This window comes from Embiotoca jacksoni, unplaced genomic scaffold, assembly GCF_022577435.1.
Source record: "Embiotoca jacksoni isolate LCO1_2020_lvr unplaced genomic scaffold, fEmbJac1.0.p SCAF_15, whole genome shotgun sequence".
Taxonomy (NCBI): domain Eukaryota; kingdom Metazoa; phylum Chordata; class Actinopteri; family Embiotocidae; genus Embiotoca; species Embiotoca jacksoni.
Window position 1 is genome coordinate 517,372 of NW_027185285.1, and position 26,913 is coordinate 544,284.

Below are 26,913 nucleotides of genomic sequence, written 5' to 3' on the forward strand. Positions count from 1 at the left end.
GTTCAACCTGTGGATCATTTTTCTGCTGAAAGAGAAGATGCTTCTCCTTCAACAACATCCTTCATTTGTCCTTTCTGTCCTTTTATTTCATGTTTTTGTGATGCATTTTATGATTTTTCTGTCGTGTGTCTGTGGTCTAAAACTTTTATAGCCTTCTGAACCAACTGTGACTTTATAATAAATCTAGAATGGTACAAACACCCGACCTGTTGGAAATAGTTAGTTACTCTAGTCACAGTTACTATTTGGTTGTACTAATGAAACACACAGCAGAATAAAATAGGGCAGCTTTGGCACATAAAATGCAAAGACCCTGAGGAAAATGAAAAGCTGATCCTGCAACTTTAAGAGAAAATCAGCTCTCTGTATGAAGATTGTATGCTAGTCTGTATTTGGTCTTAAAGTAAGCCTCCGCCCATGGCCGTGAATCCTTATTTAGTAGAAATGAATCCTGTTAGAGTTGTAAAATTTGCCCCAATCATGCGCCTCGGACGCACGGAAAGGCGTGCCTCAGATTGCGTTTAAATTTAAGTCTGTGCACTGTTGAAGGGCACATTTCGCTGTGGATTTATAGCTGGCTTGAGCATCCAGAGCACAACTTGATTTTTCTTTGGAGCTGGAGTTATTAAACTGACATTTCCACATCGGCTTTTTGTTGATTTGAACCGTGTTTTTGCACCTGGAGGACGGCATTGTGCCACATTGGAGCTTTCCCGGTGCGCGTCCATGGACGAGACAACAGACTATATCCACACGCGAGTTTCAGCCTCTTCCCTGAATGCTTGTCCTCGCGTGGCATGAGCGAGATATAAAGCTGGTGTATGTGCATCGGGAGTTTTTTTTATTTTTATAAATCGCTTAATCTACCGGTAAGATTGTAGTTGGTGAGTGGAGAGCCAGTGGCGGTGAGGCGTCCACCGCAGCGCGCACTAATCCCTCTGATGTGGATGTCTCTCACTTTGACAGTCTTTTTTTTTTTTTTATGGCTAAAGCCGGAGATTTCCTGCCGACTGGACACAGTTTGAGGAGTTAAAAGTTTTTTTAATTTTTTTTTTTTAATTATTATTATTATTTGTGCTTAGAACGACTCTTTCCATCACGGTACCAATGATGACTGAGAACAGTGAGATGGAGAGCGACTCGCAGCTCCAGCGCTCTCCAAGCACCATGTCCATCCAACCGATGACATCCAAGGCAAGTACCCACAGTTTAAAGTGTTGTTCCGTCCATAAATGCACCCATCGTAATGACATGTCACACAGGTCATACGCTAATCTGTGTGTAACGAGTTGAAAGAAGAAACCCAGATTCAAAGTATGAACTTTACAGAGTAGTTAAAAGCAAAAACGATCTTTTCTTTAATGACTTGAACTGTAATGCTGCGGGTTTTTGCATTCCTCCACCTGTATTATTCCACCGGGTTATGTAATATTGATGGCAATACCTCACAAATGCAGTTGTATTAATCCTGACTGCGTCACTAGGTGTAACTTCGCACGTAAGGTCTGATGTCACACTGTCTCCCTCTGCCTCTCTCTCTCTCTCTCTCTCCAAATCCATTTCCTGCACACGCGCGCACGCACAAACACACACACACACACACACACACACACACACACACACACACACACACACACACACACACACACACACACACAGTGTATGTTTAGAATTAATTCACAATCTGCATTTTAATGGCTGCTGGGCAAAAGTAATTTACATTAAAGTATGGTAATGAATAATACTTTTGTGTGTTTATAATTGCCTTTTTAGTGAATAGCTAAATTTTTTTTAATCCACATACACCCTCATGTTTGTTTTATCCAGCTGGTAATGCAATATGCATAAATGCTCACATTTGCTCATATGTGCATTATATGCCTGACGTCCACAACTGGATTCCTTTACTGTACGCTCTTGCCTGCCGCAGCCTCCAGTGCTCTGATAAAGTGTATATATGGTTTCATTTAATCTGTCTACTCATCTGTATAAACAAAGATTTCAATGGCTGGTCTCCAAGAGCAGGGAGGTGTAAAAGCTTTCTTAACCGAAGGGCGGTTGATTTATTAGACCGACTCGCTTGAAACAACTTTCCCTGAGTCGAGTCTTTGTCTCCACCCCGAGCCACTTCTCGCCACCCACCCACGCGCAAACACACACACACACACACACACACACACACGACGTTTGACATGTTTGAAGCAAAAGTGACTCTCCTGCGCCGGCACAGTCAGATACTCCACCAGCCAACCGCCTCTGTGCTTCATCTAAATATTTGATATCCTCTCTGTGTGAAGCTTGAAAGTGGGCATTGTTCTGGTCCACCCCGATTCCCGACTCCTCGTCAGCTGCCACCGAAGAAAATTAGGCGAGATTCTGTTCCAAGCAGGACTGATTGGTATTCACATGATTCACAGCCTTGCTATGGTTTCACTACATATCGCAGCCTTTTACACCACAAACTCATCAGTGTGGTCATCTGCCTCGGAGCTCCTAATCGATTCAGGCTGCGCCGGTTGAATTCCAGGGCTTTGTCGTAAAATTGATTCACCATTAACCTACAGCCCTTGTAGTCCCCGAACTTCTTTTCAATGGGATTCAATAGCTTACTATTACTGCAGGGATCAATGCAAATTTGCAACCACAAGGAAGCTTGGAGGAGAATACTATTGGCTTGGCTGTGATACACACAGGTGGTCCAAAGAGTGCAAATCATCCACAGTATCATTTCACCCATATCTATTTTAAACACTTCATCAAGACCAGTCCTAAAATAATTTTTTTTTTTAACTCAGCCACAGGGTGTAATTTTTGAAGGAATCTAATCAGACACATAGTCATGTGTCCAAGAGGTTTTTAATGAGACAGAGATGACGGGGAGAGAGAGGGAGGGACTCGTTAAAGATAACAGATGCTCCTTGAAATCCACCGGCAGCTAACTCCCCCATCGATGGATATTCCAAACCAAGAGCAGAGGAAAACAGTGCCGGAGGATTAAGAGGAGAGGAAGCATGGACTTTTTTTTTCTTCTCCAAAGCCCAACAATGCACTGGTTTACTTCCTAAGGCTGGCAGAAATGTGAGCATTGGAGCAAACATTAAATGTTTGAGCAGCAGTCATCAGCCAATCCTTGTTGAGAGCGGTTTGATGCTTTGGGAGTTGTTTTTTTTTTCTGTCGTAGAAGAGCGCAGGTAAATGATGTTTTCTCCAAGATGACTACATAAGACAATTTCTGAGCACAAAGACGTAAAATAACAGTCTGCACGCTTTCGGTTGATGGGCCAATTTGTCTGCTTGCCCACAGAGTGACGACAACGCCGCAATTCATCGTCGAGTGAACTTTGGATTCTTCATCCAATCTTCCTAACATGTTGGAGTGTTCGCACTTCGGAACAGCCGGCTCGGTGATCAAAGCTGCATGTTGACGCAGCTCTAAAATCTAAATTACACATCATCTCAAACTGTACAGTTTGTGGCCGAGTGCAGTTTTCACTCCGGTGTTTCGTTCTCACCCTTGAACACAAGGCATTTTTCCTCTGGCGTTTTTATTAGATAGAAATCCAAAAGCAGACACTGTAAGCAAACATGGGGGAATATAGAGCGGGGTACGCAGCTGGAAATGAAAAAGGTGTGCTGCAATCAGTCAGGGGCCTTGAACGCCTGTACACTTCTGATAGCTTTGAGAAAAACCGCAGACGCTATGAAGGTCCCTCTTAATCCATTTTTTTTAATAAAAGGAGGGAAAAGCCAATCCAATCTCATTCCAGCACCTCAAATAGTCGTTTTGTTGCAGCCGACCGGCATCCTTTGGTGTGTCTCACAAACAACGTGGTTAGATTTCAAGAAAAGATCCGGGTTTGGTTTAAAATAAGTCATTTTGCATGAGCAATCTTACGAAAATACGAACGTACTCATAGAACTAAAGTTACGTCCAGTAACTACTAGTCGTTTACTTAGTTTCTGTTTCATTTCAACTCAGTTTGAGAGTCGCACATGCATTTTTCTGAAACTAAAAGTCACGCCAATTTGTCCGTTTCATGAAGGGCTGTGCGTCGCTCACACAGACAGCGCAGCCGTGGAGAAAGCAGACAGTTTTCAGATTGTTACTTGATGAACTACACTCCTTACGTGACTGTAAAATGCGCGCGGTAAAACCCTAAAGTTTGAGCTATCAACGGGCAAACCTCGACGTGGCGCTACTGCAAACCAGACCAGAATATCAGCACGTCTTAAACGCACCCTACAAGTATCTACCAGAAGTAGTAAGGATGCTAAAGTTAGCAGCTCTGCTGATCGAGCTAACGGTCCAACAGAACCGCCATGGTTATCCGCTCAGGGAGACACGCCGTCACAGACTTGAACAACGGTCTCCCAGGTGAAACCACACTCACACTTTTGATTTCTCTTCACATCTCGTTAACTATCGCTTTGTTTTTCTCCTCAGATGAAAGTGAGTACGACAGATTTGAGTGTCGTAAGCAGGGGAGTCGGTCAAAGAGGGGGGGGGGGCGAAGTGGGCCAAGGTCTTCAGTAATTAATGTAACACCTTTACTGCTGTGACGGTTATTGATGTGACACAACAAGGGAAGGTGTTAACAGCTTGAAATACTGGACACTAGAAAGCTACAGGAGCAAAGCAAATACGTCACACTCCTATTTCACCGAGTTCTCAATTAAACAATCCTTGAGAGTGAGTGAGTGAGTGAGTGTGTGAGTGTGTGTGTGTGTGTGTCTGTGCGTGTGTGTGTGTTTGTGTTTGTGTTTGTGTGTGAGCAGGCACATGATTGACTCTGTGTGTATGTGCATGTGTGACAGGAGCAGAATGGTGGAAGCAGCCTGTGATTATGCGTCTCTTATCTTGTATTCAAAGCAGGAATCTGCCAGGCTGCCGTGCATAATAAGAAATTTTTGTCAGCCCAGGAAATGTTGGGACACAAAACCACTCTACATTCCCTCCTTGTAAAGATAAAGACAGCTGTTTGCACACTTTGCTCAACGATTATATAGTTTTGTAGGATCTCCATAATTTTTGCTACTTCGTATTTCTCTATAATAAAAACCTTACCGCTGCCTTTTTACCTGTGGTTGGTTACAACTGTTGAAGCCACATAGTGAAGATATCTCTAAATATATCATGTACCTGATACTTGAGGGTGACAATTTCCTTTCGAAACCACATATTCTGCTTCTGACCTAGAATTAAAGTGAGTCAGGAGACTGTCTTTCAGAGCACAGTTACACCACACTTATCCTTCTTAAGGCGGAAATATCCTCACTTAGAACAAGGTCGGATTCTCTGACGTCTATCACGGCAAAAGGAAAAAAATAAATTGCACTTACTTTTTTACAGAGCGACAAGCTGGCAGCGGTTAAAGTGGAAATTACAGGGACAGGAAGCAAAATGTTGCATTTTGAGGTCACACATTAATTCTGGTTTTGACTTTGATGCTGTTTATACGTGGTTTAAAAGGAGTAGATCTTTTGTTGTTTTTTAGTTTAACACTGAGCTGTCTCTACTAAAAGTGGTGCTACTGTTGCTAGTTTTAAAACAGTGGTTCTCAACTGGTGGGTCGGGACCCAAAAGCGTATCTGGGGGTCATTTTGAGTGGGTCGTGTAAGTTGCGCAAAAAAAAAAAAAAAGGCAATTTATTTTAGAGTCTACAGAAGTTCTGCTGCGGCGCTTCAATTCTGGAGGATGTTTCCAATTCACGCAGTGCCCTTCAGTAACCATTCGCTGCCACCGTTGTCGTGACAATAATGAGCAAAACTAATGAAGTCACATTCGGAGCTAGCTCTCGTCTCAAGCTTCAGGATTAGAAAAGTTGTTATTTCATATTTCATATTTCATACAGTTCCATTTACATCCTTGAAACGTCATGAGCGCTGACAGTTTGAACCTGGCGATGCAGCCGCCACCGAGACCATTTCAAATTCCAGGCTGTCTGACTTGATAGTGTATATTTAAACTGCACAGATGCTGATTAAAGACACGGCTGGAGTTTCTGGATTTCAATTTCTATTTGAAATGTTTTATACTGGGTGAATCATTTGAAAAAGCAGTCCACCGTAAATCATCACGGATGCAGGCTGTATTTGTCATCCGTCTCCCAGTGGGACCGAGCCTTTGTTGTTCAGTTTTGACCTCTGGACAGACTGGAGCATCCCATAAATATCTGAGACTGGCCTCATTAAATTTTGACAGAGGTAGAAAGAGCCACATATTCGAGTGAAATAAAAGTCCTATTATTGATTTATGACTGTTCAAAACCCCGCTGCCCTTCTGTGGAGCATTGATTTTGAACATTTATGTTGGCTACATCCAGAAAGGCGGGGGGAGGTGGGAGGGGATGGGGCTGGAGGGAGGAGAGGGAGGGGGGGGGGGGGGTTGGTCTGTGTGGATTGAAGATGTGACAATTATGGAATTTTACTGGTTTGCCGAGACAGCCGGTGCAGCAGTGAGGATGGTGCTACATGGAGAAGAGTGACTATGAAGGTGTGTGTAAATCTGGGCGATGTTATTCATTTTGCATGGCATTACAAGTCATTTACGAAAGACAAGAAAATCTTCAGAGACATATTGGCAAGCAAGACTTGGCCCAAAATGTGTCTTTCGGGAGAGGAGCAGATTACTGCTGTCGAAAGGCTTCATGTGCCAGAAGAACAGTTAGTGGAGGAATGACAGAAGACTAAGCAGCCCTCTGTTACACTTCGCAGGCATTACCATGGAATCGCGGCAAATCAATAATACACATGGGACTCGATCGCACATCGAAAATACTGTGTCATCTGCGGCATCGCATCGCTTCCCTCTGACTCATCTTCATCGATATCTGCAGCTCACCTGTCAAACAGATTAATGTGAGCTTGCGCACACGAATGTGCACTGATGCCCCGAATGCAGCGCGGTGTCCCACTGGCCTGGACTCAGGAGGATGAGGTTCTCGGCAATTGTTCAAATGGAGGCTAACCGGAATGCTTTTTCGAGCCGCACGCTGACAGATGATCAGATTAGCAGTAATTGAGATGTGCGCTCTATAGCTGGAGCCGTTATTACAGCACTCAACTGTTCTGATTGAGGGAGCTCGGCTCAAGACTGTGATCACGCTCATTAAACATGAAACCAAAACAACTTTGTACTATTAATGTTAAAAATGCACACCACCACTTCATAAACAGTCTTTGTAAAGAGTCTTCACAAAGCGCTCATAAGTTGTAACAGTCTCTACTTATAATAAAGTTAATACTTCATAGATCAGTAGTAAGACCACTTGGGTTGGCAGCAGTATAACCTGCTCGAGTACTTCAGGGGCCTAAACTTTAATACTTTTAGGGCAATGTCCGAATTGCTTTAGTACTATCTAGTATCAAAAAATGTCTCTTGGTACCACATTTTGATACCTGAGCTACTTCCAGACTGACACGCTTTAAAAAGCTTTTGCTTGGGCGGCTCACCCTCTGTTTCAACTTTGGAAAGTAAAACTTGCGTTTGGGCGCCTTATTTCACTCTTCTTAAACTATTTTTTGACAACGTGCCTCACTGCCCGCTACCAGCTAGCATCTACCGCTGGGCATGTGAGGCATTTAGGAAACGTCATTAAATTGTAACATCTAACAACTTCATCCGAGGTGTTTACAGGACATAAAAATAACCTGGGTTAGACTCTCCCCCACCCCCCTCTAAAATGCATGAAAACTAAAGATTTCTACCATAAGGTTGGTTTATAATCCCTAAAAAGAGTTTTATAAAATTGGTATTCAAAAAAGTCTCCTTGAGAAAGCGCTATCAAAGTCAAGGCATCTATCCAGCGCTTCAATTCATCTTGATGATTTATTGGAGTGTTAAATCTCTTACGCTTCATTAATGACTTACTAACACGACTTACTGAAGACCATTAGAGGCTTGTTGCTACTTAATAAAACACAAATCAATTGTTTGTTGTGGTTATGATTTATGTAAGTGTCCTTGCTTTTTTTTTTTTTTTAATCAGGCAATCATCTTTTCAATCAGACAACACACAAGAAAGCTAAACGGCACCAGGAACAAACACCGACTTCTCTGAAAAAGGTCTAATCAAAATCAGGAATCAAGAGCAGAGAACCACGGATACATGAGAGACACGCAGAGCACGTCTCCACACAACCCACGAACCGAGTCCTCTTATCTCCGAGCGTATATTCACAAGCAGCACTACAAACTGTGCATCCCCTGCAGCGGACAACGCGCGCGTTAAGTAGCTTATCTGCCGATATGTAGGTGAATGAAGGCCCGCAGTACACCGAGGAATGTTCTGCCCAGAGGTAAAAAGTGCAAATCAGACCTTCATGCTCCGACTACATATGCTACATGTGCACTGAAGGAAGCCACTGAAGTGGTCCAAAGTGCAGATACTAACACCGTTCTGCACACACACACACACACACACACACACAGAGCAGCATTGCAACGTGTCGTGTTCGTGCTCAACATGGCTCGTCCTCATTAGTGTAATCCGATGAAGGGAAATTTTACAAATGGAGATTTACAGGAAGCAGCAAGTGTGCAAAACGCGCACTCGGTTACACGCGTACACTTTTTGTTTCTCTTGCCCTACCGCCGCACAAACACACACAAACAAGACGAACTGTCTTCATTTCTTATTCCCAGCCACGCGGGAGCTGTAAACAACATGTCCCTGTAAAGTGATTATGTTTGGCACTGAGCAGAACGAGCGCAGACGGACGCGTGTGTCTGTGGCCTACTGATGATCTGTCTGCGTCGATCCATTCTTCGACCACGCCCTCACGCTGCCTCTCGCTTGCCGCTGCGTGTCGGGGTAACAAATGGCCCGCCTGTCCTCCGGGAAACCGGCATCATCATCTGTACACGGAGGTGGAGGCGAAATGTCAGGAAAACGTGCATTTATCTAGCCAATCATTTCCAGGTGACTGCGAAGAACAGAGCTCACAGATGTGACGCTTGCTGACGTTTTGTCATCTGTATGGTGTTTTTTTTTTTTTTTAAATGCAGCAGACGTGAGTCACTTGCCCTTCCTCCACACAAACACACACACTCACAAGACAAATGTGAGTCACTTCAGATGATTTGGTCTGAACAGCTTAGGAGATACATCAAGGACGGTAGTGTGCAGGTAGTCAGGGATATATGCAATGTTGTGGCTTAAGCGTGACAGTTTGATCCCGTGGGCTTGGTGCAAAACCTGTGGCGCAATCAATTGAGGCCAATGGGCAGGCTCCATCCGACTCCGAGCGCCGAGGATAGGCTGTTGATGGATGATAAGGCTGCGTAAACTCTCGCTGCGTTCGTCATCCCGACAGCCCCCCTGTCACCACGACCGAGGAAATGCCATCTACACACGGCAGTGTTTAATGTGTGACAGTGGGTGTTCTGAAAGAGAAAAAGGCTTATCTTGTTTAACCACGGGCCAAATGCACAAGCAGCCCCGCTAAATATGACCGTGACAAAGAACTGCTTGGTGTCACTGAAGGGAGCCAACAGGTAGCTTTGCTATTAATGTGTTGTTTCCTTATGAGGTGATATTGCATTTCATGAGTCACTCTCCTTCCCCGTGGTGTACAGATACGAGCAGAGCTTTGTTTCTGGATTGCGGGATATTGCTGGTGCTGTCCTGAGGGCATATTGGACATTTGTTATTGCTTATCTTGTGTTTATTCTTAGTGTACCCTCTTTTCTCTCTGTCTCCGTCAATGTGTGTGTGTTTGCAGCTTCACAGACTAAAACGCTCGCTGTCTTTCAAGACCATGATGCGCAGCAAGAGCGTGGAGAACTTCTTCCAGAGGTCCTACAGCGACGCTCGCCTGCCGCCGGATTTCATCACCGACCCTTCGCCTCCATCTCCCCCTCTGCCGCCCGGCTCACCTCTCGTGGGCGACCGCTCACCGTCCATTTCGCCGTCTCTCAGCCCCAACCTTTCCATCTCCTCCCACTCGCCCTCCCTAAGCCTTTCCCCATCGCTGCCCACCAAGCCTCCGCAGCCACAGATTACCCACTGTTTCCAGGACCATGTCTTTCGGAAGCCCACCAATTGCCAGCACTGCAAACACATGATTGTGGGTAAGGTGCTCAATATTCTCCCAGGACTCTCTTCTTTTTTTTTTTTTTTCAAGCCAAGCTTTAGCAGTTTTCACAGGATACCTTTGTTTCCATGGCTTTTCAGCTTGGCCAAACTGAAGAGCATTTTATAGAAGCTGCTGGTGCAGCCTTATAATTACTGTACAGATGAGAGAGAGGTATCAGTCTTGTACTTGGGGTCTTGCATATATGGCGCCCATTTGGAGCGTTGGTTGTTCACGTCCTCAGAAATGAACGCGAGGTGTTTGTAAAATGCAATGTGCACGTGAACAGTCGGGTCAGGGGCAGTGCGGACACGGTCTGGGATCAGTAGGTACAAAAAAGAAGCGACCACAATGGCGGAAAGTTTTGAAGACAAGTTGACCAAGTCCGCAGTTATCTGCATATGTATGATGTGTCACTGCAGCCGCAAAGTGACAAATATTCTTGCCAAAATAGCTGCCGTGAGATCAGAACCATTTCAAAAAAATTGCCGCGCAAACCTACAGAGCTAATCTGGAAACAACTCCGCGAGTATTATGTCCGTGCTCGGTGGAAAATGTTGGAAAAATGGAGTGGGGACAGTGTTGATAGCATGTTTCGCCCGCCAGTTATCAGAGTTCTGGGCTGAATGAACAAGTGTCACTCATCAGTCCACTGACATCCATTTTTCACATCCACGAAACAAATGGAACTTTTCAAATAATCTCACCGTACTGCCTGATTGTTTTTTTAATCTATTTTTAAAAAAAACAACAACGTTTGATTGAAACTGGACTGCATGTCTTCGGTGCTGCAGATGTCTGACTGCTCTTATCTCTAATTTGCCACTTCTCGGAGCTACTAGCCACGAGAATTTCTGCTAAATCTACTTCCTGTCATTACGATTGATTACAGACTCCAACCTGCTCCCCCGTGTTTATGCCTGTGCAGTTTTTTTGCGTGCGTCGTGGGTTTATTTATGCAACGCATCACCTCGTTCTCAGCTGTACTCCTCCGCAGTACCAAAACAAAGTCTCGCCTTTGTCTCCTTGAAACCAGTGTTTTTCACCGAGACGCCCAATTTGTTTGATTGCTGTTCCTGTTCCTTCACAGACCTGTCGAAGTGATTCCCATCTACAGCAACTTTCAAAATCAAGTCATCTTTGGTTCGTCGAATAAAAACGGACTCAAAGCTGCAATCATGAAAAACACACCGGCCAGAGAATTTCTCATTAGATGACAAAACGAGGAGAAAACAGCTTGATCCTCTTGAGACTTTCATCACTCAAACACTTGAAAACAGAAACAGAAAAGCAGGATGACTCGATGCCAAATCAATAATGATTGAAATATCTCCAGCTGGTTTCCAATCTCTGCAGGTTGATTCGGAAGAGAAGCTGTTGATTATGAAGCTGTTAGTGTCAGCTCCGCCAGCAGCGCCAGCTTGATAAAACTTGGACGGGGCTTCATTACACTTTCTACCTGAGCAAACAGAAACCTGCTCATTTGATTCCAAGCCCACACTGTTCGTTCACGCTTCCTGCCTGTGGATCCGCCGCCTGCTATGTTTTTATACCTCCACGCCACCGACAGCCGTTGGCCTTATGTTTTCAGCCCGTCCGTCCGTCTGTCCGTCCCGGTCTTTAGGATGTGATTTCTCAGGAACGCCTCGAGGGAATTTCTTCAAATTTGGCACAAAACGGGAACTTGGACCCACGGATGAAGTGGTTAAATTTTCGTAGATCACTGCGACCTCACATCCAATCCATCCGATTCTCATTAACACAAAATCTTAAGGATCGTTTTTAAGGAAATTTCTTAAAATCTAGCGCACACGTTCACGTGGACAGAAGGATGAACTGATCACTTGCCTGCGGCCAATTCATACATCAAACAAGACAAAATTTCACACAAATATCTAATAGGATAAATTGCAGTGATGATATTTTATATCGTAAAGGTTAAAGGTCAGCTGCAACATCATAACGTTCTGCAACAACACTTGTTTTTCCATTATTTAAGAACATAACTCATGACAATATAACTAATAAGGGGAGATTGTGACTATATTTTACATTCGGTCAGACACTGAATTGGTGACTCTAATCTTGGGTGTCCACCTTGAAATTCTGCTGATTTAATAGCTCTTCTGAACATTTCAGAATTTGTAGCGTTTTTGCTGCAACATCCCTATTTGAAGCATCTGTCTACTGTCACGGCAACAACCTATCGGCCAAGCGTGTACCATGTACGATGTGGTCTTTACTACGTATAATATAAGAGTCTGGACAGGTGTAGATGTCAACTGAAACGTGACTGGTACGAGGAGGCGCACAACCGCAAGTCTCTTTTTGTAGATGCTTCTCTGTCTGTGTTCTCTCACACTCATCTGTGTCCCTCTGTAGGAAACTCCAAACAGGCTCTGCGGTGTAAAACTTGCAAGATGGCTGCTCACCTGTGGTGCACCTCAGAACTATCACAGCAGCCGTGTCATGGGAAGGTGCGTACACACACACACACACACACGTACACACACAGACACACACACACACACACACACACACACACACACACACACACACACACACACACACACAATTTGATGTTGGAAAAATTGGCAGTTTGTCTGCCACCGGCTGAAACCGAGGTTTACGCCACTTTTCATGCGTAATCTGTTGAGTTGATTGTTTCCTTAATCTGGCGAGATCTTTCACTACTATTTGTTTTGTTTACTTTCGGTCAAACTCAAAAATCAAAAGTTAAATGATTCCTGTAAAAATCAAGTTTCTTTGAAATGTACAGGGATTTTGCACAAGTTGCTTCAATTTTTGTGCAACTCCTTGTTTTCTCTTTACAATGGAGGTGGAGATTGCAGTTAGTTATCATGACCCACAGAGACACAGTATTAACGGGAAATGTACAAGGTTGAACGAAACTGAAATCATCATTTCAATGTTTTCTTTTTTTTGAAAAATATGAGGTTACCTTAAGGAAATAGTTCAACAGCCAGCAGGCAAATAGCATAGCAAGGCGCCAACACTGGAAACAGGGACAAACAGTAAAAACTTTCAAAGGCAATTTTTTGTGTTAAATCCATAAGAAATAGTTTGGCAACTAATCTCCTGTCAAACGGGAAAATTTACAGATTAAACAAAGATATGAGGTTTTTAGTCAGTGAGCCTTAGAGATGCTTTTTGTTCCTAAACAACAGTCAGGCTGGCTGTTCCCCCTTGTTTTTCTTTATGAAGTGTATTTCTCAAAACATTGATTTATTCCTTGAAGTGTGTCCCACACAGTGATGAAGAGAAAACAAAACAAATCCCATAGACGGAGATCCTTTTTTTTTTTTTTTTTTTTTTTTAACCAGGATATGCTTTCTGTGCCTCTGTTCATCAAACAACACAAGATTTACCCAGACACTTTTCGTAGCCAAATTACCCAAACGGTTTGGACTGCAATCATCATTTGAAAACCTCAGCAGAAACACTGTTACCGTGGTAACAGTATCGCAAACGTGGATTGGTTGCACTTAATTTAATGCGCTTAGTGGAACAGCTTTAAGTACAGCGTTGAGGTAAAAAAGAACAACAACAACAAAAAACAAACCCACTGGTGCATCATGTAACTGCACGTAACCATGCACCGCATCAACACACAGACTCACACACAGAAACACTCCTGACCTGCAGGCAAAGTCTGCGTTACTCAGTGTTCTCGCAGCTTAAGGTCAAACTCGGGCAAAACACAGATGCATATGGTAAAGTCTGTTTTCGGTCTGTGTAGAGTATGAAGAGATGCGAAGTGCTGATGCCGCTGAAACAAAGCCTTTAATCACATCAACTCCCATGTGGGGCCAAAAACAAGAGAGGATCCAGATTTGTAACGTCATATTTAGCTGTTTAAAATGGCTTCATAGTTGAACTTTTTCATTATCCCTTACGATGATAAATGTTATTTCAGGACAATACCGTGGTTTTGCATTGTGGGATTGTTAGTCAAAATTCATTTGATCCTATAAACACACAATTTTTCTTTCCATCGTTGGACTTTGTGCGTTTTAACCCTGGCTCAAGGACAATGGCAGAAGGTGAGTGCAAGGCACTAGGCAGTAAATTGGGAATGATTTCAGACAGAGCTTTTGTGTTTATCCTCCAGTGAGGGGCAGAGGACATTAGCATGCAGCAAGAGGCGAGACCTTCTGAGAGCCACTTGGAAAATTTTAAGAGCGCCATGTTGAAGAGGGCTCAGTATAGTTTGGCAACGGTGCACAAACGGAGAGCGGGAGGGGAATAATGAGGGCAGCGAGAGGTCAAACATCACCAGTCCAGAGCCAGGACCTCTTTATAGGAGCACAAGGTACCACTTATTACCTTTGACCCTGAGTTTCGACACACTGATATGGGCTGAAATACACACCGTGTTTAATTCATTCACGTGCACACAGAGTCACACGTCCACATCTGTGTCTGAGCCATGTGCGCAGAGGTCGAGTGAATTTATTATTCACAATTAGCAGCAAAGAGAGCGCGCATGCTTCAGTCTGTGACTCCATTTGCCAGGTAGGAGCTCGTCTCTGGCAGCAGGTGCAGCACTCACATGCGCTCACATGTGTGTCTTGATGCCTTTCCGAGCCAGTCATTTTCGTACGACTCCATTCATTTCATAAAAGCGCTCCGAAGAGCAATTTTCCTACCAGCTGAGTCAATAAACAGTAAGAAATGAAAGTTGGGGAAGAAAAAAATAAATAAATAAATCCTTCAGCTTTGTGCTTTCCTCCATCAGGCTGGAGCATTCAAGAGAAACTTCAGCTCGCCAATGCTCGTCAATGACCAATTGGCCGTCGTCAAGGAAGTTCAGCCGAGCCAGGGTGAGCATATTCTCAGCGCCTTTGTGTGTGTACGAGTGAGTGCGCTGCTTTGTTTGTGTCCCTGTGCTTTTGTTGTTGTGATGTTGCTCTTGTCAAGCCTTTTGGGTTTATTTTTAGATTTCTGTGTGCTTGCGTGTGTGCACTGTAATAAAACCAGAATTGTCTCCATCTCAACTGACAACCGAGGAGCATGAAGTGGAAAAAGATAAAGAGGAAGAACAAATTCAGCTTTCTCTTGGAGGCTGATGGATGGTCTGCACCATGAAAGTATGTGGATAAATATTTATAAGTTCTAATGTTTATGTTTTTTTATATCTCTGTTTATGATTTGCCTTGGACTGGTGGAGGGTATTGACTTATTGTCAGACGGTTTGTGTGTTTAAAAGCTTCATAAACATTGAAATGCTGCCTACATTCAGATTGCTATGAGCTCTAACTTGCTCTCAGCATCCTAACATCCACCAACATTTCACACAGATAATCTTCCAAATAAAATCATAAACACATATCACATTTTTATTCAGTGAAATACAATTATAAAAGCAAATAAATGAGACATTTTCTTGTCATTTTGTATTTTATTTGGTCTATTCGTCAAAAAAAAAACATACTAAAGGCGAAAATGTGATGGCGCAAGCTGAATTTGTTCTTCCTGTCTTCATCATTTCTGAAGGATGGCTTATTTTCCTTTGTCATACTTTAGCTAGAACACCTGCTTGGTGATACAGTATGCTTGGCTGAATCGGGGTTAGCGCCTCATACTGTCACCTCCTTGTACTCTTCATGAATCAGGGTGCAATTAACCTACAGCTCCATCATCACCTCGAGCTCGGCGGCACGATGCCTGGGACTCTGCCAGGGCCAGCTGAGACTGCAACCTGCCAAACTCACAATCGCACATAGCAGAGTGTCCTCATAATTATGCTAACAAAAGGCTCGGTGAAACACTGCGCTCGTGTTTTATGCACATTAGTATCAGACAGCAATTTTCACAATGCATTTACTTACAAACCCTGTAATTTCCCATCAACACCCTTTTGGCAATCATTTACTGCCTCATATTAAAGCTCACTTATGACAGTGAGAGTCTCATAGCTGCAGGGGAGAAGTACAAAGCAGTTAAAAGTCTTAAGTTGCAATCTTGCAATGATAATTAAAATCTGATTACCAACCAGATGAGACATCGTGCACAAAGAATTATGGTGCAACTGTAAAGTGGCAAAGTCCCGACCGCCCAGTGGGAAAATACCCCTCAACGCATGTCAATCTGGGAACATCCCACGAGGATTTTTCTTTTTTATGGACTTCCTTCGCTCCATTTAATCCCTTCGTTGATTTATACGGATATTGACGAGATTGTTTGTTACTTTTCTGTAATCTTTCTGCAGTAATAAAGCCGATTTTCTCAGAAACGTTCCCAAACAGGAACTCTTCAGAATTTCCAGCTGCCTGAACGCACAATTATTTCTCTGTTTAGACAAGTACAACATCTATTTTAGGGTGTAGTTATGGTTAAATAAGGAAAAGGACAACAAATGAGGAATTTTTCTTCAGGCTCTAAAAAGAAACCTGAAGGTCAGCTGAAAAAGAATCATTTGTGTGGAGCAGACGACTACAGAGACTCTGGGCACTGCTTTCTATTGTTTACTCTTCTGCAGTTAATTGCTCTTTGCAGAACTACCTCTTTCAATATAAAGTTTCTCCAGTCAATACAAAGAGCTTTATCACCTCTAAATACTTGGAATAATCCCTCTAAATAAAGCCTTGCCGACGAATTCCTGTTTTTAGGTTTCCTGTTGAATATTTCTGACGAGAGCAGGGAGGCAGCGACTTCAATACGATTCTGCAAATCAATATGACTTCATCCGACACACACACATACACACGCACACGCACGCACACACACACACACACACACACACACACACACACACACACACACACACACACACACACACACACACACACACGCGCGACACAGCACATCTGGTCCTGCAGAAAAATCCTTTTGCCCTCCGCTCGACTCGTGCTGAGCTGGATCTGAAAGGAGCAGAAAATCTAATTCCTAACTTCAGAACTTTTGCGATAGCACCGAGCACGGCATAAAATGTAGCAATGAAGACTTGCAGAGGATTTCCATATTTTAAATCTCATCTCTTATGCCCTTTCTACCCAAACTGCAACTCCGGATACATTACAGCTATTAAACTAAGACACATCTCTTGCCAATGAGTAAATGTATAAATAAATCAAAGCGTGTCGATTTATTAGAAAGTATTGATGTCTTCTTAAGTTTTGGCGTCTGTTCTCTCTCAGATCTAAAGTGGGTCACTTTGGTCCAGGACTGACTCCGTTACTCGGGTTATATTTAGCCTGGTTCCTCCAGATTGGCACTGGCACAATAATTCAAGAAGTACAGTGTATCCGCAGCATGTAGTCCTAATTATGGCGTGAATGGAGCCGAGTCTCCGGGTGAATAATTTACGTGTGTTTCTTCAAATGAGTCGTGAATAAGCGCATGTGAGTCTGATGAATGTGTGTGTGTGGTTTCAGAGGCTGCGCGGACGCGTGTAGATCCCGTGTATGCCGCCTTGCGCTACGGGACGTCCTTGGCGCAGATGAGCCGCTCCAGTTTTGGCAGTTTGTCAGAATCACCAACACGCAGCTTGGTATGACATCATCACCCCGCGGGTGGGGGGTTAGAGGACGGCCCAATCCTGTGTGTGGAAGACACACGCAAAGTTTTTACGACACGAGTCCATTGCCCAACATACTTAATAAGTAGTCAATAATAATAGTTAGTGAAAAAAGTTTTCACACATTTATTAATGGTTATTACATAATGTTTTCTAGATCAGTTATGAGCTATTAACAAGAACAACCTTTGGGTTGCCTGACTGTGGAAAATCCACCTTCAACATGACACTATATTTGTATTTTTAGCTATCTCTGAATTCATTTAAAAAGACTCCTCCAATGGCCAGTCTGACCGCCTACACTCTGGAAAACCGTAATCCTTCCTCTGTAAATGGTCCCACATCTGACAGTGGTTCCAAAACTCAACAATTCACCGACACATATTTGCCAGAATTGGCTGGATAACATGAAAGATGATGATGAGGATTTAACTTCAAAGGGAAAGTTTGACATTTTGGAAAAAAAAAAAGCTAATGCAGTCACTTCACAGCAAATATGAAGCAACAGCCAAGATGTGGTTATCTAAAACCGTCACACAGAGCCATTTATCCCCTCTGGAGTTCTACTGTCAACATGTTATATCTGTTTATTCACGCGAGAGTGATATAAATCTTCTCATTTGACTTGCGTCGATACCAGCAGGTCAAACAACGGAGACATACGTCTGCATTTAGGCCTCCGCTAACATGTACACTTCTAGCAAAACAAATACAAATCTTAATATCACATTCGGTTCAAAAACATTGAGTCCTCTATACCTGACATCAATGTAACAGCTCAGCGGAAAAAAAAAAAACTTGAAATAAACATACTGAATAATTCAGAGCAGAAAGAGGAAGAAAGAATTCCACTATCAAATGCGTCCTCTGACAGCCTGGTGCTAACATTTAATTGTTTCCTCTCCGTTTCCTTCTTTAAGGGGGAGGGAGGTGAGGAGAGACAGTGCAGCATGGAGGAAGAGATAACTCAGGAGACAGGGGGTAAACACTGCATGCATTTGGATTTTTGCATACGTCCGTGCCTACGTGTGTCTCTGCCTGCCGTGTGTTTACCTGTGCATGACCGTTTGAGTGTGAGAGAGATTTACTGTGCGTATCTGATTGGACACAGGCGTGTGGGGGGTTCGCGAGCCCCGGCACCTTCTTAACAAACATTTTCTCGCCTGCCTTGCAGACCTCGTCGTCCCAGAGGTGGAGATGGAGAAGGAGCCAGACGAGGCCGGCGAGCCGGCTCAGACTGCCGCGGAGGAGAGCGGCTCGAAGGTACTGCTCCGCTCAATCTACCCGTGCGGACTGTCGCCGCTTGTTGGTTTACTCCTAAAATGTGTATTTCTGTCCGCCCCCCCACCCCTCCCCACCCCTGTTGTCTAGGTGCCCAAACGCATTGAAGTCCACTCCATCCACACCTATGTAGCGCTCTTCAAGTTTCTCCCTCAGGAACAGAATGACCTGGAACTACAGTGAGTAAAAAAAACAGACGCGCTGACCACATGCGAGTATTTCTATGTACCATGTGTGTGCGTTTTTCTTTTTTTGTTGTTTTTGTCTGTGTTTGTGTCCTTCCCTGTGATTTGCCCCAACTGTTGTTCCCGCAGGATGAAAATGTCCCCACTATCTGCAGAGGACGGTGCCGGGGCGCCCTTAAGGACGACTAATTATAAACACAGAGCCCATCACTGTCCCCCACGTAGAGCTAGAGACTGAGCTGTGTGCCCAGCAGGGGAGAGGATAAAGACACGGAATAAGTGATAGATGAAAGGGAGGACAGACCCAAGGGGAAGTGGCACCGAGCTGAAGATAATCAGAGAGAGGATGGGAGAAACAGAGAGAGGAAGCAAAGTGCACACGCTGAGGTGAAAGCTCTATAAGATGAAGGAAGAGGAAAGAGAAAAAGAGGGTAATAAAATTAGGGCAGGATCTGTGTGTGTGTGTGTGTGTGTGTGTGTGTGTGTGTGTGTGTGTGTGTGTGTGTGTGTGTGTGTGTGAAGGTGTTTTTGTGAGTGCATAGACGGGGACAGCTTTCTCAAAGGTAGATCCGTGGGACTCTTAATGACCATCTGTGCTTGAACTTTAAAAGGTGTGCGCAACCCAGATGTTCAAGTTACCAAATAATGCAGATTTTGAAGGGACCAGAATCGGACTCCATAGTTATCTAATGAGTGTTTTAAATATTTGGAGGGGTGGAAGAGAACCAGGGAGGGATTTCAGACGGTGATAAAGGTTTAGGTTCAACAGAGATTACGGGAGGAGCGAGGGGAGATGCCAGTCAAGCACCACAGTCCTGAGGAGAGGTCTAATCAGGCGACACAAGTGGCAACACCTGGTCGTGCAACTGGTGTGGACGAACGACGCATCTGCTGTGAAGAGGACTCTCGACATGAAGCGGGTTTGCAGGTGTTGGGGTTTCATTTGGAGCGAATTTAGCAGTTTTTTTTTCCTACTTGCTTTTGCTTCGAGTGTGAAGTCGTTGTAAAGTAAGCTAGGTGCAGCGTTATTTGTAGATTTCTGTCGGACCAAGCAGCAGCTCTTCTCAAAATTATAGATTCTGAGGGATTCATACTTTCTGCAAAGAAAACTCAGAAAATCTAAATCATTAGATACAGTTGAGTCGGGAAGTATAAAACTTTATACACATGTCAAAATGTTAAGTTAGACTCACCATCCATCTTTGGAGGATTATAAAAGTGCTTTTTTTTTTTTTTCTGCCATCGAGCAAAACCGCTGTTCCCTCGGACATCAGTCAAAGTCGGCTAATCCCGCTGTTGGACGTGTCCCTTAAAGTTTGACTCCAGAAACCTAAAAATATGCGCCGCATTTGTCTAAGTCAGCGTGAATCCTAAAAATGACATTCCCATAACAATCTCTCCATTTAAACTATACTCCTGTGAGCGAGCTGAGCAGGGTAGTTGTCCTCGTCACCTCAGAAACATCACGCGCAAACCGCATGTCTGCGTGCGAGTCGTGATCATATAGGGCAGTGGGGAGCGCAGACACCCAGGAGACTCCACGTAGAAAGAAGAAGTGCAACTGGGACAGCGTTCCTCCCCGTGGATCTGGGACAGAGAGTGCGCTGTGTGCGGGTGCAGCAAAGTCTCATCAGAAACCGGTGGCGTCATTAGCATGCAGGCCAGGTTGGCTGCAGACGAGACTCAGCCCTTCACCGCCGCAGCAGCCGCTGCCGGAGTCGTATTTCATGTGGACCTCATGACTCTGGTGTCAGCTGCTCCGTCACCTCTGCAGAGGGACACGAAGACTTGCTCACATTTTAACCTCCACAGCTTTGTAACCACGGGCGCTCCAGCTTTCTGTGGCAGTTAGATAATGTTATCTTTTGTGTTTGCACTCAGACTCCCCCACCCCAACCCCCCACCTTTTTTTTTTTTTTCTTTTTTTTTTCTTCCGCTGCTGCTCTCTCCACCCTCCCTCCATCCACCCTTCCTCATCTTCCCATCATGTATCCCTCTCTTGTCTCCCTATCTCTCCCCCTTCATGCAATCTTTTTTTTCCATCTTGTCTTATCTCCTGTAGTCCTGGCGATCGAGTGCAGGTCACCGACGACTCTAATGAGGAGTGGTGGAAGGTGGGTAATAAATCGTGTGTGTGTGTGTGTGTGTGTGTGTGTGTCTGTTGGTGTGTACTTGTTTTCATGTGTGCATAATGTGCATTTGAGTGGGTGTGCATGCGTTTACTGTGCGCATGTGTTGATTGAAGTCTTTAAATCGAGCCTTTAGCCTCGACAGTAACACCTGCTCCATTTTTGCTTATCATAAACAGGCAGGCAGCCACGGACAGAAATAGAACACAATTTCCTCTGAAAATTACCAAAAGAGTTCAACATAATGAACTAGACTAGTTTTGCAGCCTCAAAGAGCTCTTTATTGAGTCTGTAATGAGCTTCACTCGCTCCCAATGGAAATAAATGTGCATCTGTGCGTACGCCTGAGTGTGCTTGAGTCACAGCAAAAGAAAGATGCATCCAGACTTAACTAAAGAGCAGAGACGGTATATAATCTATCAGCAGACCAGTGCTTAGTAGGACAGATTTAGCCTAAAGTGGAGCAGCAGTCAGTAAGCACCTCCAATCCACACATGCTTTTCAAGGAATCTTTAAATTATGTATAATTTGTGAATCATCTGTTCATTACTTATGCATAGTTTGTGAAACACTTCAATAAACACATCAACACCTGAGGCAGAAGGTGATAAACAGTGAAATATTGCAGCGTACTGAGGTCTACTGAAACATCAACACTTTTCACTGGCAAAGAGGGAATAATCTGTTACTATAGTTTTCGTTTGAACGCATGAAAAACACGTGACATTTGAGTAGTCATTTCTGGTTTGCACTCATTTGTGTAATTCGAGTTTTCTGCCTTTTTCCGCAGGCCCAACAATTTGTCACAGCATTAAACTGAACTGTGATGAAAAGGGTTGTTTCTCTCATTCTCTAGTCATACTGGGATGGCAACAAAGATGCCTCCTTGATTCAACAACTGAAACAGAGGACAACAGCTTAAAAGTTTCGAGCCTCTCATGACTACAGGGAATAATTATCAGCCATCACATCAAACAGTCCATCTCCTCTGACAAACAAATCAAAACAAATATGAGGAGACACACACACACACACACACACACACACACACACACACACACACACACACACACACAGTCCCTCCGTATCCTCCGCACAAAGATTAAAACTATCTTTCAGCGTGAAGTCAAACAACTGTGATCGTCACGTAGACTGTGAAAAACAGACGTAGCCTCGGTGTCACCCATAAGTTTCCTGAAGAGCTGTTTTGAAGCCCAGTTCTACCAGGCTGTAAACATATTTATTTGTGGTTTAGAGTTTGGCATCTTAACTTGGGGAGTCTTTCAGGATTGACTCTTTGTTCGCGCCAGCGTCACGTGGCCACTTGAGGAATTGCAGTTTTTGTCACTTCCACGTCGGTTGTATTTTGCAGCCTTTGAGGCTGCCGCTTGCGTAGCCATTGTGGCATCTAGATACGGTTCAAATGGTGACTGACTGAACTGCTGTCGTGCGTCCTTCAGGGTAAAAGTGGGGACAGAGTGGGCTTTTTCCCTGCCAACTTTGTGCAGAGGGTCCGGCCGGGAGAGAGAGTGTGGCGGGTCGTCCAGGGTGTTCCCGGCAACCGAGAGAGAGGACTCATGGCGGTGAAGGAATCTCAGGTAAACCGATATCAGCGCAAAGGCTTTGAGAATTATTAAGTTCTCTTATACTCTGTGTATGTGTACCTTTAACCCTTAAAAGGGCCGTACTGACGAGTCACCGTGCTTAGTTTGTGGTGATAAGGTTTCGGTCATCTATTCGTGGAACTTGTCCTGCGTAGCGTTGCAGGACGCTTGAGCCAAACCCAGCACACGCTGGGCGAGAGGCGGGGTACATCCTGGTCAGAGGATGATCAAAGGATTGGCACAGAAACAATGCGTGTGTTGCTGTAAACAAGGCTTAGCATTTACAGACGTTCAGCAAGAAAACACACCAATGTTTGGAAAAGGGCAGTGTCACTTTAAATCATTTTACACACACCCAAAGCTTGCGTTTCCTGCTGCAAGAAGACACTGAGCACTAACACTGTAGTTTATAGGTTTCTCTCTAGCAAAGGTCTGAAAACAGGGCAACTTATATTCCGTCTCTTTCTTTAAGATCTGCGTGGGGAAGCGAGAAGACGGCGATGTGTTCGTGAAGCTGAGCAGTGGGAAAAAGAAAGGACTAGTCCCGGCCGACTCCTTGGAGGAGATCTGAACCGCCATCCTTCCGGTTTCTACTTCTCCCAGGGACGCAGCCATCATCAAACTAGCACCACCACCCAACAACAACCCCACCACCCACCCCCCCGACCCCGACCCCCCCCCCCCCCCCCCCCCCCCACCATCTGCCCCCGGCAAAAACTAAAGTCCTGTCAACCAAAACCGAAAATAAACACTTCTGCAGAGATCTGGAACCACAGCCATCTATAAACAACCGGTTTCCTGTTGAAGTGGTTGACCGTGCGCCTTTTAATCGAGTGCACAGTTATGCAGTAATCCTGCTGTTAGAAGGGGAACTGTGTCTCAACAGTCAAGTGTCGCTGTAAGGTTTCAAACTCAATAAATCAATGTTTAATTAGACAAAGCGTGCACAAGTCCAAAATGCTTTAAAACGTGTGCTGGATGGCAGCTCAGATTTAGTTTTTCTTCATCAAAAGAGACGTCTAGCAACGTGGGAGGAGGCTGAATCCTGTCATGCAGCATGATGCTTCTGTCAGTGTCCTTTTCTTGTTTCTACCCACTCTGTGTGTCTCATCCCTATCTCGCGCATTTCAGGGTCTTCGCCCTGGGGACTGATATGAGCTTCAAGTAGACTTCTACAAAACAAGAGGCATTTGCCAAGAAACAACCACTGCCAGCCGTGGAGAGCTACTGCCATTCAGACGCACGGCAGAATCGGATGAAAGGAGTACGCACGATCTGAAAATACTCAGCGAGCGTCGGGCTGAGTTATAACTGCACTCCCCGATTTGAGAGTGCAGAAAGGAGAAGATTTTCAAAAGGAAAATTTGAGGCTCTGAGGATCTTTTTCACAGGAAACTCAAATCCCGTTTTTCCCTGACTTTTTTTTTTTTTTTCCCAATTCAAAATAATTGAAGCATTCTGCAAAAATGTTTTAGCATCTTTTAATTTCGGGCATGAAATGACCTGACGAACCCCACGTTTCTAATAAAGACTCAACTAATGTTTCAACACTTTTCGACAAAACAAGAACTTGAACTCGCAGGGATCACTGGAGAAAAAAAACTTCTTTTCATTTTTGTGTTTAGCATATTCTAGTTGAATACATTTTGGTGTAATGTGTCTGTTGACTACTGAGATGCAGCGGTGATTGTCTGGGGTCTATATTTTGTCGCGTTATTGTTGAAGGCACAAATGAGGTAGAAGAAATCAAAGGTAGGAGGGATGAAACTTGGGAGTGCCTCTGGGGGGGGAAAAAAAATGGTCGTTTGGGAGGTGTGTCGTGAGCACCGAGCAAGAAAAAAAAAAAACATCTTCCAAGAATAGACGTTTCAAAGCGGCAAGAATATGATCTCTTTTTACATGGAGGAGCTCGGCGGGCCGTAGAAGGGGTTTGGTTTCGGCAGAGACCTTCTAAAGAGCCGCAACGGGTGTTTGCAAGGCATTTGAAGTGGAGTTGGAGTTCAGTGGAGCTCAAACAGCGAGAGACAAACTGCAACCAGTCCGCCTGAAAAACAACAACACAACGGGGATCTTTCTGACCATGACAAGGAGTCTGAGTTACACTGACAGCCTCGAGGACGCGGGGAAACAGGAGGAGGCGGCGGAGCGTTATGAGTCAGCATGCATTGCAGGTAGTGCTGCACCCGTGGGTGCACGAGTCATCATTGATCAAATGTCAGCCTGTCGTCTCCATCTTCCACTCCCCGTTTGGGCCTCTCCTGTCATTAATGTGACTGGTCAGCTCTGACTTAAAATTAAGACTTTTTTTTTTTTTTTTTTTCTTGTCTGACAATTTAGACTTCTACTGATTCGTTTATTCATTACTTATTTAATAAACGTTATGCATTTCCTTGTTTCAGAGAGGAAGAAGCACACATTTTTTTCTTGTGGAAGATCAGGAACATGAAGAAAATGTAGAACTAAAGTTCAGAACGCATCATTAGAGTGATGAATTATTAAATTATTTCGCTCATTTGTCTTTTTTTAGAGCACAACGAACTGGCTAATATGATCCTTCTTAGTCTACGTTTCATATGTGAATGCCTGTAGAGGCCGTGACAAATAAGCTTCCCTTCTTGTGATAACAGGAATAGCACTTTATTTTGTGTCATCTGGATAAGTTGTGATTCTGTTGAGGTATCTTCTTCATAGTCATTTCTGTTGTAGTCAACACTCCTTTAACAGCAACTTCACTTTTTCATGGAGCTCCTCAGTCGATGGGCTCGATGGTTTGTCTTTGTTTGTCCGAGAGACAGCAGCGTAAACAGCACGACGGTCCCGGAGAAATGTGGCGTCAGATCATAACTGGATACAACCCATGTAAACACCTTGTTATCGTGCACCGTGCCTCGTTTTTCTGTAGCATCACATGTTCAAACTTTTGAACTTCAACATGTAAAGTATGTGTTTGGATGTGTCCTGAGTCCAGAGTCATTGGTTGGCCACATACCTCAATAAAATATCTTTACAAAACAAAAACAAAAATCGTCTGCCTATTGCAGTCTACGCAGTCTGTAAAGAGACTCCCGCACGTGTGAGAGCTGTTGATCGTGTTTGACAGAAGCCGTGGAGCGTCTGGTGTTTTTGTATTCATATTCAGAGGTCTATTTCGGCCAAAGAGAGCACGGGGCTCCTAAATGAGGCCACTTTAACGGCACGTTTTATTGACGTCCGTGCATAATGCACCATTCTCCTGCCACAAACACGCACACACACCGCTGTGCGCAGAGGAATGCCAAAACGATGGCCCCAAACAGCCGCAATATAAATAGCACACAATGGCACCGCTGGAGGGAGCGTGGTGAATCTGTTTACTGAATCACAGGCAGCCGCAGGAGCAAACAGACAAATCAATTAAATCAATGAAGATTGATTTGACTGATTTGGTGTTAATTATCCCCAAAAATGAAAACGTTGGCATTGTTCACTCAGCGGTGAAATGTGTCAACGTGGCAAGTTAGAGTAGTCACGGTGTTACTGAAACAGAAATTCAGGCCACGCTGCCGACGCAAACCACCAGACTGCTAATTGTGTAGGCGAACCTTGTATTGGTTGATATAATAATTACTGGATTAGTTTAAAGTTGCCGACCATGTTCCTCCGCAGGAAAAGTTGTCCAGTTTACAAAGTATAGAAATATGGGGCTGACCATCTTCTGTTCTATCTGAATACTGAGTGAGTACTGTCATTGCGAACAGCACGTAGGAGCATCCTCTCTCTGAAATGAAGTCTTCGTCACAGGTTCGATTTTCCAAAGTCTAAACAAAGAGGAACTGCAGAAGTGTATCGTGTTTTCTCAGACCACTTGAAATACAATATGTTGACAGGTTATATTGCAATTTTTGCCCCCTAATGCACACAAAAACAGAAAAAAATAAAACCTACACCAGCTTTAAAGGCAAACACAGAAATGTAATAGATATCAAATTAGCCAACACTGCATTTTAAGCCTCACGAAACCTCTACACTCCTGTACAGTCATTTTTTTTTGGTTGTTGTTTCTAACAGTTTCCCTGATAAGATTCTTTCAAAAAAAAAATTAAAAAAAATGTGGAGAACAA

General features: G+C 44.0%; 1 protein-coding gene across 4 annotated transcripts; it reads left to right on the forward strand.

Annotated features, from left to right (window-relative positions):
- Nucleotides 1-514: 514 nt before the first annotated feature.
- On the forward strand, nucleotides 515-26,913 carry LOC138197750 (SH3 and cysteine-rich domain-containing protein 2-like). Of its 4 annotated transcripts, none has more exons than XM_069148632.1 (11): nucleotides 515-1,194; nucleotides 9,724-10,072; nucleotides 12,457-12,551; nucleotides 14,834-14,918; nucleotides 17,472-17,587; nucleotides 18,535-18,595; nucleotides 18,789-18,877; nucleotides 18,986-19,074; nucleotides 21,143-21,194; nucleotides 22,670-22,807; nucleotides 23,286-26,913. In XM_069148632.1, exons 1-11 carry the CDS (start codon nucleotides 1,108-1,110, stop codon nucleotides 23,382-23,384), a joined length of 1,260 nt encoding a protein of 419 aa, XP_069004733.1. In that variant the 5' UTR covers nucleotides 515-1,107; the 3' UTR covers nucleotides 23,385-26,913. The 4 variants fall into 4 exon arrangements, with proteins under 4 accessions (XP_069004733.1, XP_069004735.1, XP_069004734.1 ...); XM_069148633.1 differs by lacking the exon at nucleotides 515-1,194 and adding an exon at nucleotides 2,927-3,191; XM_069148635.1 differs by lacking the exon at nucleotides 515-1,194 and adding an exon at nucleotides 9,445-9,496.

Excerpts from the sequence above, each read along its gene's own strand:
- LOC138197750 (XM_069148632.1), top strand. The coding sequence starts at position 1,108 with ATGATGACTGAGAACAGTGAGATGGAGAGCGACTCGCAGCTCCAGCGC. Across the intron at positions 17,588-18,534 it reads AATCACCAACACGCAGCTTG|GGGGAGGGAGGTGAGGAGAG; the intron begins GTATGACATCAT and ends TCCTTCTTTAAG. Across the intron at positions 21,195-22,669 it reads CTAATGAGGAGTGGTGGAAG|GGTAAAAGTGGGGACAGAGT; the intron begins GTGGGTAATAAA and ends TGCGTCCTTCAG.